This window comes from Zalophus californianus, chromosome 3, assembly GCF_009762305.2.
Source record: "Zalophus californianus isolate mZalCal1 chromosome 3, mZalCal1.pri.v2, whole genome shotgun sequence".
Taxonomy (NCBI): Eukaryota; Metazoa; Chordata; class Mammalia; order Carnivora; family Otariidae; genus Zalophus; species Zalophus californianus.
This window is the reverse complement of record NC_045597.1, coordinates 95574511-95593657: the sequence shown is the minus strand read 5'-3', so window position 1 is coordinate 95593657 and position 19147 is coordinate 95574511. Positions and strand designations below refer to the sequence as shown.

General features: G+C 44.3%; 1 protein-coding gene across 4 annotated transcripts in view; it reads right to left on the bottom strand.

The window, feature by feature from the left end:
* CCDC93 (coiled-coil domain containing 93) overlaps positions 1 to 17628 on the bottom strand; it is an 87822-nt gene extending 70194 nt beyond the window's left edge. For 2 of the 4 annotated variants that reach the window (XM_027589559.2, XM_027589560.2), the window contains exons 1-4: positions 17442 to 17628; positions 13053 to 13166; positions 11510 to 11604; positions 3224 to 3335 (exon numbers count right to left, since the gene is read on the bottom strand). In XM_027589559.2, coding sequence (XP_027445360.1) covers positions 3224 to 3335; positions 11510 to 11604; positions 13053 to 13166; positions 17442 to 17483 — 363 coding nt within the window. In that variant the 5' untranslated portion in view covers positions 17484 to 17628. Of the gene's footprint in view, positions 1 to 3223; positions 3336 to 11509; positions 11605 to 13052; positions 13167 to 13743; positions 13847 to 14740; positions 14876 to 17441 lie in introns of all 4 variants that reach the window. The other 2 variants (XM_027589562.2, XM_027589561.2) reach the window with 2 other exon arrangements.
* Between the last annotated feature and the right edge of the window lie 1519 nt (positions 17629 to 19147).

Sequence of the window (19147 nt, the reverse complement as noted above, 5' to 3'; positions counted from 1 at the left end):
CTCCAAACAATGACCCAGAAGTCGGGACAGAAGATCAGACAGTATTCAGAGCTTCTGTAGCCCCTCTCTCGCACCCCGACCCAGCACCATGGCCCAGGACAACTAAGGAGGCTGACTCCTTGCTCAACTCAATTTCTCTCTACTTTCCTTTGGATGGGGAGATCCAGTTTCTGGACTTTCAAAGTTTCTTTTTCAGATGTTCCTCCATGAATTAGATCTACACTGAATTGTTACTTGGCTGGATCCTGGTGAGTGTGATGAGATGAGGAAGGTAAGGAGTCTTAGGATTCAGAGAACTGGTCGCTGTTTTGGAGTTCCTAGAGTGAAGGGCTATGGAGGGAACCTCTTGGATAGCCGAGCTCTGCCGCGGGTCCTTAGCATTCGAGGAAAGTACCTACCCTCACGGGGTTCACCTGTCAGGCATGGGAGAAAAAGATGTGATCTAGAACTACCGGGGCCGGAAGTTAGACCCATTCTTCTCTGGGCTGGCATCCAGAGTGTTCTTAAGCTGTGCTAAACAGTGTGAACACAGGTGGTGAGCCTCTAGAGGCACACAAGACAGCTAGCTCAATGACTGCTCTTTCACTGGTCTCCAGCAAAACAGGCAAAAACTACAAGCATGTGGTGAGTTTCTCATAATACTTTCATAGTATTCCATTGAAAGGACTGTTCTTTATTCTGAGATTGGGGGTTAAAAGGCCTTTCTTTTGGGAAACGACAGAGATAGTTGTTACTTAAAACAATTTCTTTATTGAAGTAGAATTGATATACAATGTTATATTAGTTTCAGGTGTACAACATAGTGATTTGACAGTTCTATACATTACTCAGTACTCATCACCATAAATGCAGTCACCATCTGTCACCACACAATGTTACTACAATAGTATTGACTATATTCCCTATGCTGTACTTTTCATGTCTGTGAGTTACCTGTTTTAAAACTGTAAGTTTGTATCTCTTTACTATTCCCTTCACCTGTTTTGCCCATCCCCCATCCACCTCTCCTCTGGCAACCAGCAATTTGTTCTCTGTATTTAAGATTCTGTTTGTTTTGACAGTTGTTACTTTCAAAGATATTCTTACCTGGCAAAATACAGGTGGCAACCATGGCTCAGCCTCCATTTTTGCTTTAAAATTTTACACATCCATGTAATTAAGAAATCTGGGAACTACTAACCTTGGTTCTCACATCCAGACAGGAGGCCCCCCCCCCAGCATTCCATGTACAACATGGAACATTCAGACGTTCGAAATACCCAAACTAGCGACAGACAATCACTTCCCTTTCATCACCTCCTACTGAGACCAGATTTTTTGCTCTCAAAGTTCTAGCCTAGGGCTGAGTAAGGTCTAATCCCTAGAGATTCAGGCTTTGGGGGAAAAGCCAACAACTTCACAGCATGGTGGTGGTGGAAGTTTCAGTTATAAGCAACACAGGGTCCCTATTACCTGTTTTCACAAAAAGGATCAGGTACCAACCTTGCTGCATCAGAGAGAGAAAATCCAATGAACCTAATGAATCAAATTCTGAGTTAAGGGGTGCCTGAGTGGCTCAGTCGTTAGGCGTCAGCCTTCGGTTCAGGTCATGATCCCAGGGTCCTGGGATCGAGCCCCGCATCGGGCTCCCTGCTCCGTGGGAAGCCTGCTTCTCCCTCTCCCACTCCCCCTGCTTGTGTTCCCCCTTTCGCTGTGTCTCTCTCTGTCAAAGAAATAAATAAAATCTTAAAAAAAAAAAATTCTGAGTTAAAGTCTTGGCTTCCAATTTAAAAATTTCATAGGATTTGATTGAAAGTCTAATGCAGGGGGAAATCCCCAATAACAGTAACAAAACCAGAAACGACTATATAACACTTATAAAGCACTTACTAAAACGTGCCGGTCCTTCAGCTAAGTGCTTTCTACATATTAACGTACTTAAGTCTCATCCTGTCAGGTAGGTACTATTATTGTTTCTATTTAACAGACGAAAAGTTAAGTCATTTGCCCAAGGTCACGCAGCTAAGTGACAGAGCCAAGATCTGAACGCAGGAAGTCTCCAGAGTCCACACTCTCAACCCCTGCACTATACAATCTTAATGCAGGACTGGGAGACTCTTGAAGCAGGGGCTGCATGAATGGCAGAGTGGGAACAGTATAAGGTTCAGTGACAAGGGGTTTAGACTGCAATCTTGCTTGTCTTGCACACGAGTTCTCTGCCCCTGAGCAAAGCAGTTACTCTCTGCATCTCGCTTGCCTCAGATGTAAGGACTGGGATTCTAATAGATGCTTCAAAGAACTCTATTAGGATCACTCGCAAAGCGCTGTTCACACAGCAGGGCCTTTGCTCCTCCTCTTTTCAAAGTGCCCAGAGAAGGCTGAGACACCAGACTGCAAGGATGTACGGGGCTGAACAGCATGAGCCACTTAATCACAAAGTGTTGGAAAACAGCCAGTGTGGAAATAACCTCCCACCAGACATCCAGTCATCAAGTAAAGACTAACTGCCTACATGGTACCAGACTTTCCACGAGGTACTGGAGACACTAGAGTGAGCAAGGCAGCTATGGTGCCTGCCCCCAAGAAGTTCATGGTCTGACAGGAGGGGCAGAAATGACCAGACAGATATACAGGGTGACAAACTATAGCAAGGAAGATTCCTACAAAGGAAAGGAACATGGTCAGTATGAATGGATAAAGCAAAGGAGCCTGTTCTAGATGGGGGGGGGGGAGGGGTGGTCAACAGAAGCTTTCCTGAGAAGATTTGGTAGAACTGAAATCTGAAAGATGAATATGGATTAAGTAGGAAATGAGAGAAAGAGAAGAGCTTTCCAGCCTGAGGGAAAGGCCCTGTGACAGGAGGAAGCATAATGTGTATGAGAAAATTGGAAAGAAAGTCAGAGGGGGGCCAGAACAGAAAGAATAAAGAAGAGCGAGGAGTAAAGTCAGGCTGGGACAGGACCAGAGTATGGGGGGCTATGGAGTTCTATCTTTACCAAAAGGGCAATGAAAACCAATTAATGGGAATATTCAAAGATCACAACAGGTGGCGGTGGAACCAGGGTACAAGGGATGGAATACTGGCTACCTTCTGAGAATGACATCAGAAGTATCACCCTGCCCTGCTCCCCTAACTCCACGCCACACCCGTCAGACCCAGGATCTAGGCCAGATGGCCTGCTAGCCAGACCCGCTGCAGGAATCCTGATGTGCAGGGGACAAGAAACCACAGAGAGGCTCTCACCTGGACAACAGGAAATATGTGAATAAAATCCATGCCCTGGATCTGGTGGGGCTCCAGCTGGTGTGGACACTTCATCCTTGGCAGGACTGAGACGATTTTTTCTGATAGTGCTCTGTTTGGAAAAAACAAGCAGCAAAGAGTGAGAACACCACTAAGTGGCCCTTAAGACATCTCTCAAGTCTGGGCAGCATTCCAGAAGACTGGGGCTTTTCAGTGCCAGACCATGACCAAGCTTCCCCTGGCTGCCTGCAAAATGAGAAAAATAAGCCCAATTTAGGTGGTATGTATGCATGCGTGCGACTGAGGCCACAATACTGCTTTCATGCTTTATTCCAGAATTTTTTTCTCCCTATCTTTTTTATGTTAAACCACACTGTTTCGTTATGAAATTGTGTTGATGTTTGAGGTAGTACTTATTATTGAACAACCTCACATGGCAAAATAGAACGTTTTCGGTGCCCCATGTTCTTTTACATTTTGTTTTACTGACCTACTTTTTCCAAAGATCTGGGAACCACTAGGTTACGCATTAAAAAAATTGTTCTAAATATCATTCAGGCAACAAATAATTACCAGGCCCTGTGCCAGGTGCCCAGAATATTAAGACAGAACATGGGGCCTTATACTTAAAAAAAAAAAATTGGGAGTTCTTCACTGTCGTATAAAAGTATTTTTAAAATAAAAAATGGCCTTTCATTTTTTTTAATACTTTAAACTTAATCCTAGACTTGGGGAAACCACGTGCTTGTTCTTTTTTTTCCAGAGAGCAGAACTTTTTTGCTTCTCACGAGGGGCACTCTTGATGTCTCTCCAACACCTTGCTTCAGTCCTAGGAAACATCGGGAAGTTGGGGGGGGCAAGAATGGGGCTCCCTGAGACCCCAGAGCATCCTTCTAGCTCAGTCAGGAGGCCAGCATCCTCCCCCTGCTCCCGCCTGTACCTGGGTGGGGCACTTACACGGCTGGAGTGATAGAGCGATCTGTGTGCAAGTCCACCCCACGGCAGACTTCAGTTCCCTTCTCTACTCAGCTGATGTTTAATCTCTAGATGTCGGGTTCCTGTTTCTTACATCTTAATTGGATCAGACTCAAGAGGAGAGAGCAGAGGTTATTTAGTGGGTCTGCCTTGAGAAACAGTCGCAAGGCATGTCCTTATGGGGCCATATGGAGAAATGGGGGCCTCTGGCTCAGCTTACATGGATAGTTTAGGTTAGAGTCCCACCTAAAACCCTTTAAAAAAAAATCTTAGCTGGTTACAGCAGCTACTGTGGCTTTCTCTGCAAGTGAGGACTATTTCCCCAGGTCTTACCAGAAGCTTCAAATTCAGCAAGTCTGGGTCTACCCAAAGTGTTCCTTGTTCAAAGAAACTTTTATTTTTCTGCAGCTCCATAATCCTTCCCAAAAGACAGACACCCTTAAGACCAACATCTAACAAAGGCCTGGATGACAGCAATTATTGTCCTACCTATGCTGCCCTTAGTATGTTCCATCCCCTTGGTCTTGGTGGGAACTAAGTAAAATTTAGGGAGAAAAGCTAAGCGGCTCCCCAAGGAATGGTCCCTGGAGAATACACAAGAAAATTATGTTTATTCCTGGAAAGTAGTTTTACATGGTGGCACCAGGGTTAAAACTGCTGAGAGAAGTAGTCACACCTGTAGCTCCACGGATCATAATATCAACGTCAAGTCCAATATGTTAAGAGAAAAAAATAGGGACAGGGGAAAACAGACACCCCACTGCATACATTCCCAGGAGGGAAGCCTATGGGAGAACATTTTCAGCCCCAGCAGAGGGAGTGCATATGTGAATTATCCAAAAGGTCCGAGACATGGAAGGAAATTGTCATATGCTTCTCAGCCACTACTGCAGTCTCTCCTTTCTGAGCAGCCTGTCTTTAGGACACATGCATCTTTTTTGTCATGAAATGTGTGGCTGGCCCAGTAGGGAAGCCTATGGCTGTCCCACTGTTGCTGGGGCTCAAATGGGATAGCTTGGTGGGCAAGTATTAACGAAACCAATTGGCAGCATATTTAAGGTCCTCTCTATAACACACTTTATTTTTTATTTTAATCTCCATCAGACTCTCATGCCTTGTTTAATTTCTCTGAAACTTGTGAGGGGAAGAGATTGGTGCTTAGTTGGCCCTGTTCCCTAAACTCCAAGCTTAGCAAATGAAGATGACCCAGACTTGGCATCCTTGCTCAGGGCAGGTATTAACTATTGATAGACATGGGGCATTTTTGCTCAGTTATATTTGGGTTCAGTGGGAGAAAAGGTCCCCCTAGTGGCTACAGATCTGAGTCTGCACAGGGTTACTGGTTGCATGGGCAACTAAAGTAGCTTAAAAATAAGAGGCTCGGACCCCCAACACTATCTAGCCCAACCCTCTCCACCTTCAGACCGGGTTGTCTCTGGCCACTCATCAGACACTGACTAACTTCCCAGGTCATAAGGGCCCTGAGGGAAGGATGCCCTGGGTCACCTCCGGGTTTATAAGCCTCTTAAACCTGCCTCCCAGAAACCACTGCCAAGACTGAGGTCTTACTTGGCAGCATATGGAAGCAGCTGGAAGCACAAACATTGCTGGCCCGAGGGAGGGACGTGAGGGAGACACAGGCAGCCTGGGGATAGGAGGCAAAAGTCAGGAGGACTTCTTGTAGAAGCCCACCAGCCCGTTTCTCCCTGGAGCTCAGGGTAGACCCTCTGACTTTCTGAAAATCTGGGAAAGTGACAAATGCAGAGGTCCCCAGTCAGGTTTCCTAGCCTAAGATATGAACAATGCCCACTTGTTACTACAGGTGATTGGTCGGATTCCTTCAGTTTTTAAGAGTGTTCAGTACACTGTTTCCTCCTCCACTGCAGTTTGAAAGAGAGTGAATTAAACCACGGTCTAAATTACAGCTCCACTGCTGGCTCTGGAACTTCTGGCAAGTCACCTGATCCCACTGGTCCAATACTCCCATCATATAACAAGGAATGATGCCTGTCCTACTTTATTCAAATTTACTGTGAGGATGAAATAGTAAAATGCATGCACAAGTGCTCTGCACCGAGGTGCCTCCTACTTGTGTGTTACTGAACTCAAATAGAAGCCTAAAATCTCATGACCTCTGGGCACAGGACTCTGCCATCATGGGGCTTTAGGACAGGCTGGGAGGGTAGAAGGAGGATATAGACAGAAGGCAGAAGCTCATGAAACCCTCAAGAAAAAAGGATCAACAAGAACAGAAAGGCCTCAATTGGGCACACAGAAAACAACCTGAAAGATAATGAAGCCCTCAAGAGGCAAGTGCACTCCTCAGACAGTGCTACCTGCCCCCCCATCATATCAGCTGGGACATACTGAGGCACTGCAAACGTAAGGCTAATAGTCTAAATTGCACCTAACCAGAACATACTACAAAACCAAACAGAAAAGATTTTTGAATAATTCAGTACATTGCTAGGAGTCTTGGTGGATCTTCAGTCCTGCAAACCGCTGTCTCCAGCTCTGCCCACAATTATAGCTCATGGCTCTGCACTTAAAAGCACATCAAGTACTTACAAGAGAACATAATACTGTATATCCTCAACCCCTAATCCAAACCCTTTGGGGCCACATGTGTTTCAGAATTCAGAACTTTTTAGATGTTTGCACATTCCTATACCTAAGAGGCATATACTATATATTATGTAGAACCCAAGTGAAAGCTAGAGTAAATCATATATACTGTATATTATGTAGAGCCCAAGTGAAATCTATACTTGAAGAAATTATTATTTCTGCAGCAAAACTTATGAGTGTTCACCTAAGTGGGATCAATATAGACTATAAATAGCCTTAAAAAAGTTCAGGTCATGTTTTGTTCCCAAATGAGTTTTGTATCCACACTGAGAAAGAAAAAACCTGTTTTCATTGTTTTTTAGATTTCAGATTAAGAATCTGTATAAAAACACTGTACTCTAGTATCTATTAAGAGTACTGTCACACTGATGGGAAAGTATCATAACCCCCAAGGACACCAAGGTGAAAAAGAGGCTAAGAACCACTGTAAAACACCAAGGGAATTTAGGAAGAAGGGATAGAGAGAATCTAGGAAGTGGTAAGACTGGTGCAGAAAGAATGCAACTGAAAGAAACCCCAGCATATCGGGGGTGCCGCAGGTATCAAAAGCAATCCCTTAAGCTGAAACAGAAAGAGGCTTCAATCAAGAGTGTCCTCGAGAAGGTGTTGAATTTATGTTAATAAACAGACTAAGAATCTGGCTGATCTTAGCTACAGGTAAGGCTATGTGCTTCCTTGTCAAAAAGAAAAAAAAAAAAGGCAATCAGAAACTCAAGGAAAACAAGCTGTATAATTACGGGACAAATTACAGTGTGCCTGATTTTCAGTGGCTTTTCGTAGAGACCACCTCCACTTGCTCAGGCCAAACACCTCAGAACCATTCTTGACTCCCTCTTATTCACACCGAAATCCAATCTGTCCTGACATCCGGTTGTTTCTACCTTCAAAGCAGATCCAGAATCCCTCCACTGCCAGCCCACTGTCCTGGCCGCTATCTCCTCCCGCGAGCCTGGCTACAGTATGCTAAAGAATCTCCCTGCTGCCAACTTCACCCCCTTAGTCAGTAATCAGATGGTTCCTTCTAAAACTGATTATGAACAGATTATGTTCTTCCTCTGCTCAAAACCCTTCAAGAATTTACCATCTCACTTGGACTACTCAAAGTCTTTACTCTGACCTACAAAGCTCTACCTGATCTGGCCCCCACAACCTGTTTGCACCTTTTCCATTGCCCGCCCTCCCCTCCCCCCCCCCCCCACCTCACTATACTCCAGGCAAGCTTCTGCTTGGAGCCTTCACACTCACAGTCTCCCTTGCTTGGAACCCTCTTTTCTCAAGTCTTAGCTCCCATATCACCTTCTCAATAAGGCCATGCTGACTTAAAGTTATACAACTGCCTCCAAACCATTTCCCTTTTCATATACCCTCCCAGCTGTAATTTTTTTCCATAGCATGTATTACTTCTATATATAATTCAATTATTTATTAAATTAGTTGTTTATGGTCTGTCTCCCCCCTGCAAAGACTCTAAGCTCTGTGAGGGCAGGACATTTTTCATTAACATATCCAAAGTACCCAGAACAATGCCTGACCCACAGCAGGGACTCAATAAATATTTGGTGAGTCAATGAATAAATAAGGATTCCGTTTGACTGCAATATTTTGAATATTCTCTATCAAACAGCACCATTATGGTCCAGAAGATTACATTTCTTTTTCTCTGGCACCACCACAATTCTTAGTTCTTATTAAACACTGTTTATAGATTTACTTTTAGAATCTATCTGTAGATAAAGCATGGACAATTTAATAGCTATTATAGAAAATAGACTATAAATATTATGCCCTGAACATTGTAAGAATAATGATATGATGGTAAATGGAGGCTGAAAGTAAGAAGGAAAAACATATAGCAAAACATTTACCATACATAGCTAGGAACCAGGAAAAACCATCTTATGAAAGTGAGTCAAAAAACAGAAGCTTATATAGGTTAAAGCTATTCAAGTGATCCTAGAAAAACAGATAATAATTACAAGACTGGAGGATGGGAGACAAAGGGGATGTAGTGAGTAGCACAGGTGAGCTAAATTCCTCCTCTTATCAGATCTGAATGAAACATACAAAGTTAGAGATGTGGAAGTGAGCTCTCTGAAAAATATAAAACCTAAACAGGCAAAGATGATTCTTCCAGGGAATAAAACCAGGGTACTGGGAGAGACATTAGCTGTGTATTTTGTTCCCTTTGGCAGTATTTGAATTTTTTTTTTTTTTTTACTTCATGGATGTAGCACCTACACAATAAAAACAAAATAAACACACAAGAATAAAAATCTATGTCTGGATTTAGCCCAGCCGGCAGAGAGCAGAGCCACATGCCTAGACTCTATCCTGGAGATTCCCAGTAAAGGACTCTTCACGACAGGTCACTGGCTGTGATGCCCTGGTCCCAGAATGACAGATGCTACAGATGTAGAGCTCTGCTATTCATGGCGGGGCACTCACAAGCACAGTGTCACAGAGAACAATATGTCCTCTTTAATGAGCAGCCCAGAGATGTCCTTTGGTCTTATTATAAGAATTTTGGTGATTCTGCATGGAAACTGTGACTTGGGTAATTTATCACGTTTTTCTCTTGTTATTGGCTGCCAGAAAGCTTAGAGCCGAATCTGTGGCCCACCCTTAGGAAAACAAGGCATGTTGTGGCCTATGACAAATGCTGTAGCCTTATCCCCAACTTGATTTGTTTTCCTTTTGCTTTGCTTCGCCTTTTCTCTATCACTGCTTCATATACATATTTGTAAGCCACCTTTAATCCATTTAGAAGAGTTTTTTTCCTGGGGGAGAATAAAGCTTCAGAAAAATGATTAAATAAGTCACAGATGCACACAGATCTGAAATCACAAATCCCTCTCCTGACAGATAAGGGAACTGAGGCTTGTCCAAGGTCACACAGCTGCCCAATGGCAGGGCTGGGCAGAACTGGGGACCCCTAGTGGTCTAAAGAAATCCCCAAGCCCCTGGTGAGCTATGGAAGACTGGGCAGGCTACACTCAGGTGAAACCTCTAGCAAGGAGTCCATGCTGCCTTCTCTCGACGGCAGGCAAAGTGAGGCTCTGCCTTACACAGAGGCAATGGGGAAGGAAAGATTCTCTCCTCACTATTCAACTTCCATCCAATACATTCCTTCCAGCTGCCTTTGGAAAGAGATAAACTAAGCAGTCACTGGAAATTCTTAGAGAGCATTTGAAAAAGTATGAGAGCTGCTGAACATCACTCATCATTGGGGAAATGCAAATCAAAACCAATGAGATATTACCTCACACCTGTTAGAATGGCTAAACTCAAAAAGACTAACTAAAAAGATAACACTGGCAAGGCTACAGAAAAAAGGGAACCTTTGTCCAGCTGGTGAGATTGTAAATTGCTGCAGCCACTATGGAAAACAGTATGGATGTTCCTCAAAAAAATAAAAAAATAGGGGTGCCTGGGTGGCTCAGTCATTAAGTGTCTGCCTTTGGCTCAGGTCATGGTCCCAGGGTCCTGGGATCGAGCCCCGCATCGGGCTCCCTGCTCGGTGGGAAGCCTGCTTCTCCCTCTCCCACTCCTTCTGCTTGTGTTCCCTCTCTCACTGTGTCTTTCAAATAAATAAATAAAATCTTTAAAAAATTAAAAAATTAAAAATTTTAAAAATCATAGAACTACCGTATGACCAGCAATTTCACTTCTGAGTATTTAACAGGAGGAAATGAAATCAGTATCTCAAAAGATATCTGCACCCCACATTCACTGCAGCATTATTTACAATAGCCAACCATGGAAACAACCTAAGTGTCCATCCATGGACGAATGGATAAAGAAGATGTGGTGTGTGTGTAAACACAAACACACACACACACACACACACAAACACACACACACCGGAACATTATTCAGCCAGAAAAGAAAAAAGGAAATCCTGCCATATGCAGCAACATGGATGGACCTTGAGGGCAACATATGAAGTGAAAGAAGTCAAAGAAAAACAAATACTGTATGATTTCACATGTATATGGAGTCTAAAATAACTGAATTCATAGAAACAGAGAACAGACTGGTGGTTGCCAGAGGTGAAGGGTGGGGGGTGAGGGAAACGGGTGAGGGGAGACAAAAGGTACAAAAGGTAGTTGGAGTTATAAGACAGATACGTCCTAGGGATGTGATGTACAGCAAGGAGACTCGAGTTAACAATACCGTGCTGTATATTCCAAAGTGGCCAAGACAGTAGATGTTCATATCACAAGAAAAAGTTGTGATAAGAAAGTTCATATAAAGTTGTGATAAGAAAAAGTTCACATCACAAGAAAAAACATTTATAACCATATGAGGTGATGGATGCTAACTAAACTTACTGTGGTGATCATTTTGCAATATATATACCAAATCATTATGTTGTACACCTTAAATTAATACAATGTTATGTGACGATAATCTCTCAATGAAACTAGGAAAAAAGAAAGAGAGAGAGAGACAGAAAGTGTCAGAAATAGTCTGAGCATTAAAGGACTTATAGGCTAGCTATGTGACCGTGGCTTCTATCAACCTCCATTTCATAATCTATAAAACTGTGATAATACCTATTGCAATGAAAATTAAAATGAAATATGTAAAGCATCTAGCACAACTTTTGGCACATAGTAGACTCTCAGAAGTTAGCTCCCTTCTCCCCTTAAGGCTCTTCTGTGGCAAACTCTGATAACTTACATTTTTTGTCCTATTGTAGAGTTTTCCTGAAAGAGCAAATCAACGTCTATGTCAAAGCTGCACGTGGTAATGCACCAAGTCATTCCTCCTACTACCTGCAAGACACAAAGAAAATATCTGTTTTCTCATTCTAGTTTGGGGAGAGGGAAAGAAATGGAAGGGAGAAAAAAATACAAGTTTTTACAGAATCAATGACCATACAAAGTATGTATCTTTAGAGAGAGACTATATGTGTCCTTCTGACTCCATCAACTACAATTCATCTAAAATAGCACCACTGAATAAAACTTCTGCAGCAATGGAAATGTTCTGTGTCCATACTGTCCAATACACATACAGCTACTGAACGCTTGAAATGTGGCTAGTGTGACCGAGGAGCTGACTTATATTAATGAAATGGACATATCATTCACAGATCCTCTTTATACTGAGGGGGATGGACATTAATTCTCAGCCAGGAGAAGTCTTAATCCAGTTTCAGGTAAGTGCCAGATTCCAGAGGAATTATGTGTTTTGCAGATCAGACAGGCTGACAGACACTTGCAAGGCTCAAGTTGTGGCTCATTACTGAATTTCCATACATCTTGTTTTTTTCCTGTATCTAAAGAAGAGGAGAATCCCTGCTCTACTTTTCTCAGAGGACTTCTCAGAGATGCAAACGAGACTGAGGTTAAAAAACCACCCTGAAACAAAATCCTTTTCAGATATAGCTTGATGGGGACTCTGATCTCTGGCTGTGTTTAGACACATGTGAGATGCCGATAAAATACAGATTCCAGGCCCCAGTCCAGATCTAACCAAACTATCAAAGGGTGAGGCCTCAACATCTGTATTATAAAATAGTCCACAGTGATTGTTATGCAAAGCCAGGCCATGGCCCACTGGAGCACTCAACACTTTCTTCCACCGGGGAGATTTCCTGGCCTGCTCTGTCTGATCTGGAAGCTTCATTTCTGCTGCACTTACTGCATCGTGACACTGATTCTATGTATGTTGCTTTACTTGTCTTCCTTCCCTATTCTATAGAAGCTGGGCTCTTTGAGTACAGGGCCTTGGTCTGATCTCTGTGCCCTCAACATTTATTACTATGCCTCGTGCACGATTCTTGAAGGTTCTGCTGAATTAAGACTTTACCCCATAGTGACTTCTCTTTCCTCCAAATTCAGAATTTACCATCATTAGAATATGTGGCAATTGTGAGCACACTGACTTGGGACAGCTCCTTATTAACTCAGATTTTATCTTACATAACTTTTATCTCTCCACTCAAACTGTAAGTTCCTTAAAAGGAAGAACCATTTCTAATGCTTTTTTGCACTTCCCAAAGTTCTGTACACAGAAAAGGAATTCAAGGCATATCTACTGATACATTTTTATTTTCTTGTAATAGGAAACTGGAACACTTCTAATAACGAACCTGAATCAGAGAGAAACATGGACACTGGAGAAAGTAAAAACACAATCTCTCCCTCTTTTCTCTGCCCTGGTAAACCATTCCGTCCCAACAAAACACAGCCTAATGATTAGAAAGGTTTCCCCTTACCTTGTCAAAAGGTGATAAGCCTTTAATTCTTGCCCTGAAATACCCAGCTGCAACCAAAAGCTCCAGAATTTCAGTCAGCTTGACATTTTGTTCTTCATCTTCTCTTGTTTCTACCTAAAACAAAAGTTAAAAGTTAGGCTGGTAAAAGCTAACTTAAATAAAGGAACACTGGGTGTATCCCCTGATGCCACAATTTAATAGCTAAGGAGCAGGTGACATTGGCTGTCCCACTGTTCATGCAGGAGCGTGGGGACACAGGGTTGCCATAAGGAACAGTGTCCTCAGGCGTCAATGAGCTGTGTTAATCGTCCGACGTGGTGGGAGCAGATACGGGAAGATTACAGCACATTACCTCCCTGTTCTCTAACACACTGTTTACTTGACAGGTTCCCGACTAAATTATAAACTCCTTACAGACAAAAAGAAGGTTTTTTGTTTTTTGTTTTTAAACTTCATGCACATCTTGGTCCCAGAAGCTACTGACAAACAGGGCAAGAACAAAGAAGGGATTTCAGATATGTATCTTTCTCTGCACTTCTCTTTTGGATCCCTAAAGCAAATACAAGGAGGGCTTTCAACCTAGATACACTGAAGGATGATTACTGCCACATAATGGGATTGCCTTAAAAATAATAAATTCATCTAATGTATGAATAGGGATCTGATTTTAAAAAGTTAAGTTGTATCTTACCTTCACTCCCAGGTGTTGATCTACAACTTAAAAACAACTGAAATATTCTAGTACTTTTGCCTCCATCTGCTTTCATGAATGGTACCTTTCCTCTCTTCCATTACTGCAGAACATAAAAAACCAGTACTCTATATAAAACACGGCCAATGTATAGCTGGCTCAAATTCTTGTACCCACCTCTGACTACCCCTCACCCAACAATGCCTGTAAACTCTTCCTTTACTATACATGTCACATTTACCTTCTTCCCTTTTAGTTACACTTCATGCCAGGACTATTGCAATAGCCTCTCAATCTTTCTTCTGTTAATCTGTTTCCCTTACTCCTTCCTAAATCACAGCTTTTGCATCTTCCCTCTTTAGCTCATCCCCCAGTCCTTATCATTAACACATCATACACTGTCTGTAAGATAAACTCCAAAGTTCTTGGTTTGGCATTCAGATCTTTGGCTGCAACCTATCTTTTCAGCTTCATCCTTTACCTCCCTCTAAAACAACCCAGTTATGGTTATGGCGAGTCTCAAGCATGGCTCATTCCCCTTTCTTCACTGTTCACACCCCTTCCCTTCTGATATTCTCTAACCACCCAGAAACCAGCTTCAAATTCTAGCTCCTATTTGATGCCAACCCTGATGAATGCAGCCTGAAATGGTCACTCCTCTGCATTTCTATTTTATTTATAGTTCTTGCCATTCATACAACTAAGTTTCAACCTCTTCTCAGTAAAATGTCTGGTGTTAATATATATGCCTGTCTTTTGAAATGGGCTATTAGCTGGATCAGGAAAGGACCCATATATCATTCAGTCATGTTTAACACCTCTTCTGAAGTAGCATTAGGCTCAAAGGACAATTAAATATGGAATGACACGTTCAATCATCACATAAAGTGCATGACCTATGCCAGTCATGGATTAACAAAATGTTTTCATAGTCATGACACTGATAATGGAAATTCAAGTTTATTTTGAAGTACAAATGCCAGGAGAGGGAGCTTACAGATTAACAAATAGTTGAACGAAGAATTATTAAAGTGATTGACAGTCTCTTGCAATAGGAGGTGGTACAGGTGACAGCTTGTTTTACTCCTCTCTCAAATCACCTTGGTCCAGCCTATCAAAGTATTCCCTGGTTCTTAGGGGACATGAAAAACAAAGTAATATTAATTATTCACACATTCTCTTCCTTTGCAAAAGATGTGGGATAGTTAAGCAACATCTCTAAGTGGGGAGACTCAAAGAAATGAGAAGGTAAAGAGCAATATGGTTCACAAAGATGGAGTAGAAGAGAAAAATGGGGTGATAATAAGTATTTTCTTAAAACTCCCAGGATGTAAAAGAGGAACCCTTCATTTGTTCAATCATCACTTATCATGAAAACACTTCCAAGAAGAGGACATTTCATCCCAGGAGGATCATTCCTGCTTTGCCTTGTACCTAATGAACACCCACTGGCCAACCCCAAGGCAGATGCATGGCCCATGTTTTTTTATCCACTCACACCCAGAATGGAGAAATATGTACACTTTTGCAATATAACCTGTGAAATAACGTCTTGGTGCAAGACACTGAATGGAGAATGTTAATAAGACTCCACATTCACTTCACAGATTAATACTGAAAATGAGAAAGGGCTAACACATAGTGACTGAAAGAATACCCTCTCTTGAGGGTATAAAAAGCCATCAGATTGGTTAATACATCCATTGTTAAAAAACTAAAACTCTGATAAAGATGAAAGACTGTGAGCTCTTAAACCAGGCACGCTAAATGTTCATTTGCTCTGTACTGTAGTTCACGGAAGCTGGAAGGCAGGGCCAAGTCTAGCTATCTTCCTGTCCTTCACAGACATACAGTAAAGGGTTTAAAAAATTGAATTTAAGGAATTAACTGGATGAGTGACAGCTTAATGACACAGACTATCCATAGTCATATGTACTGGTCTTTGAACTAAATGATAGTAATTTAACTATATCTATCCTGTATGCCTCCTAATTGCCAAGAACTGTCTTAGGTTCCTAGAAAAGTGACACATCAGACCCAGCCTCCTGGCAGTCAGAGAAGGGTTAAACGAAGGACTCAGAGGATCATGTTGCTTTTTACTTTAGAAAGACCCCCCCCCATTGGGGTGCCTGGGAGGCTCAGTCATTAAGCCTCTGCCTTCCGCTCAGGTCATGATCCCAGACTCCTGGGATCCATCAGGGCTCCCTACTCAGCGGGAAGCCTGCTTCTTCCTCTCCCACTCCCCCTGCTTGTGTTCCCTCTCTCGCTGTCTCTGTCTCTCTGTCAAATAAATAAATAAAATCTTAAAAAAAAAAAGACCCCCCATTTATAGTACTGTGGGATACTCAATTGGAAGGATTTAAGGTGAAACCTGAGAGGCCAGACAGGAGTCAGTAGCAAAAGGCCAGGCAAAAACTTGATGAGAACATAAAATAAACAAGTGACCAAAAAAAAAGAAATATCAAATACCAGGATACAGTTCTCAGTCTTCACAATCCCCCATTCCATCGATGTAATTTGCATGTAAGGTTTTACCTAATACAAGGGTTCTGACAACATGCCATTTCTTAGGTTTTCCTAAGATTACAACAAAATAGACTTACATTCTGGGAACATACACTGACAGATAAGTCTGTCCTTCCATCACTATATCCCCAGCCTTTAAGCACAGAACAGTGATCCCTCAATTACTGGCTACTTGTGGGATGAAAGAATTGAGGATTGGCAGGGGGTGGGGTGGGTGGGATGACAGGCAGTTGAAAGCGAAGGAACCACTCAACATGTCAAGGTATCAGTCCTGCCAAATGCCTGCTTCAGAACTTTAGGAGGGGGGGTAGAGGTGCAGTGTGGGTTCCATTTCTTTCCAGAATCTAGTACTTTAGACTTAGCTTTGGAGTAAAGCGACTGGAAGACACGTGCAAACCACCTAGCTATATGACACTTGCAGCCAAAAGGAAATGCACGTTCCCTTTATTCCTAGCCAATGTGGAAATCCGCAAACCACTGATTATCCTATCCCTCAGGATCCGGTGAGTATTTAATAATAAACACCCCTGAAGGAAAGGCACCCGCTACGTTCTGGGGAAGCAGCCACGCTTCCGCCAGGCGCTCTGCCGGGCCACACAGCGCGTCGCCTCCAGCACACAACCCAGGGCGCGCACGGTTCCCAAACTTCCTGCTGCTACAAGGGTCTGGCGTGCATTCCCTGCACACACCGAGGCGAGTGGGGCGGGCCGTCGGGACCCCGCGGCCCCTCGAGGCGGCAGCAGGCGCCACAAGGTCACCACCCTTTGCACAACCCGAGCCCGGACCGTCCCAGCACGCGTCTCGTGACTCCCAGGGCGCAGCAGCGCCGGGCTTCGGGGGAGCCCTGCGGCGCTAGGGGTCGGGGAACACTGCCTGGGGGAAGTGGGACCCCGGGCCCCGCGGCGCCTGGGGCTGCGTGGGGCTAGGTATTGGGCTCAAAGACCACCTCCGTCCCGGGGGACCCGAGAGCGGCTGAAGTTTGTCTCCGCCCCCGTCCAGGCAGGGGGATCTGCTCGGTCCCCGGCGCACTGGGCCAGCTCTCCCCGCGGGGGACACACCTGAGAAGGGGGCGGGGCGCCCCAAACGTTGCCCGGGACCCGCTCTGCCAGCAGCCCCGCGGGCTCGGCCCTCTCCTAAGAACCCGGACGTGTCAGGGAGAGGGAGGTCCTTACCTCCGGGAGACCCTGGCCCTCCGGCCCCTTGGTCAACCCCATGGTCCTGTGACAGACGTGCGGCGGCGGCAAAGATCGCGGAGCGTCCGGAGGAAGCTGTCCCCAGCCGCGAAGCTGCTACCGGGGTGGAGGCAAAGCGGGAACTTCCTCCGTAGCCGTTGCCGCCGCCGCCGGCCGGGAGCTCGGCTGCCCGGCGGAGCATGCGCGCTAGGACGCGAGCGCGGCGCAACTGCGCCTGCGTGAGAGCAGCCCGGGGCAAGGCGGGTCGGCGGGGAAAGCTCGAGCTACTGTCGCGTTGGGCTCTCGGGCCGGTGTTCGCGGGACCCTAGCTCCGGAGCTCCGCAGTTTTCTCCGAGGTGCTTTACAAAAGAGGCGATTCCTTCATCTCGGGGAAATTTTGCATTTTGGCTCCCTCTCTGCGTTTCACAGGCATCGGATGCCCCAAGTGGGGGTGCTGTCCGCTCCGTGAGCCGGACTTCGGAAGCCCCCTCGCTCTGGTGTTCGAATTCCGGCATGAATGCGTTTGGGAATTCCAGACCCCGGCCCGGTTCTAGCTGAATCGGGGTGTCCCCTGCTTCACGCGCACTTGGGCAAACTTCTCGCTGCATATCCGGCCCAGCGAACGGAGCCCCCGAGAAAGGCGGCACGCCCGCTGCTTCCACAGTGTTCCAGCCAGTGCGTCTTGTTTCCCAGGAAACCCGGTTTGGGATAATATCCCCCTTCTCCCAACATCCCTAGCTCTGAGTGTTTCTTAGGAAAAGGTCATCTCTGAGAGTGCAACTCGGTTTTGACGTCATTTTAGCTGCCAGGTCGCTTACAAGATGCACCCCTTGTCTGTCCCAGAAGATGGATGGCAGTTATATTTTAAAAGGGTTGTCTCCCGGGCCACAAGACCCCCTCCAAACACTCACTTGCTTCAAAGGGGCTTCTCCAGCTTTATGAATTTATTTATTTCGTTTTAGCGATGAAGAAAGAGGTGACATGAAAATTTGCTGTATAAGAAATCGTTCCCTCTGGGGGGGGATGGGGGGGAGTGGGGGATGTGAAGTTCTGAGCTCCTAGAGATCAAGAGGTGTGTGTGTGTGTGTGTGTGTGTGTGTGTGTGTGTGTGTGTTTCCTCTCTGCATACCTAGCATCTTAATAAGTAGATACTCAGTAAATGTTTGTCCTTGAAGGAATTCTTTGGGCTTTTTGGTACTCTTCCTGGAGTTTGTCCTGACGCAATACCCATGTGGTCTCAAAGGCCCTAAGAACTACCATTTCCTTCTTAAATGCAGTTTGCTAATACTGCTAACAAAACTGTGTGCCAGGCAGCCCAAATTTGAGAAAATTGAATAAGGAAATTAAGGTGTTGAAATGGGAACTCTCTTAGCAGAGTTATGTGACATCTTGCACTCACCCATTGGGAAGCCAATGAATCTCAATTTTTAAGGCACCCATTCTCAACTTCCCAAATGTATTTATTTTTGTAATTTTAAAATCGCCCTTCCCTGAGGTGGTATAGGATGAGAGGGAATGGAGGATAATTTATGGCCGCTCTTGAATGACTAGAAAGTATTGATACCTGGGAACAGATAGCAAAATCTCACATAGCAGGCAAGCCTAAATAGCTGTATATAAAGTAGTTCAGAGAATAGGGTCTGGAGAATAATAGAACTCAGGTAGGCCACACACAAGTTCCCTGTTGTAAATACCTTTGCAATGTT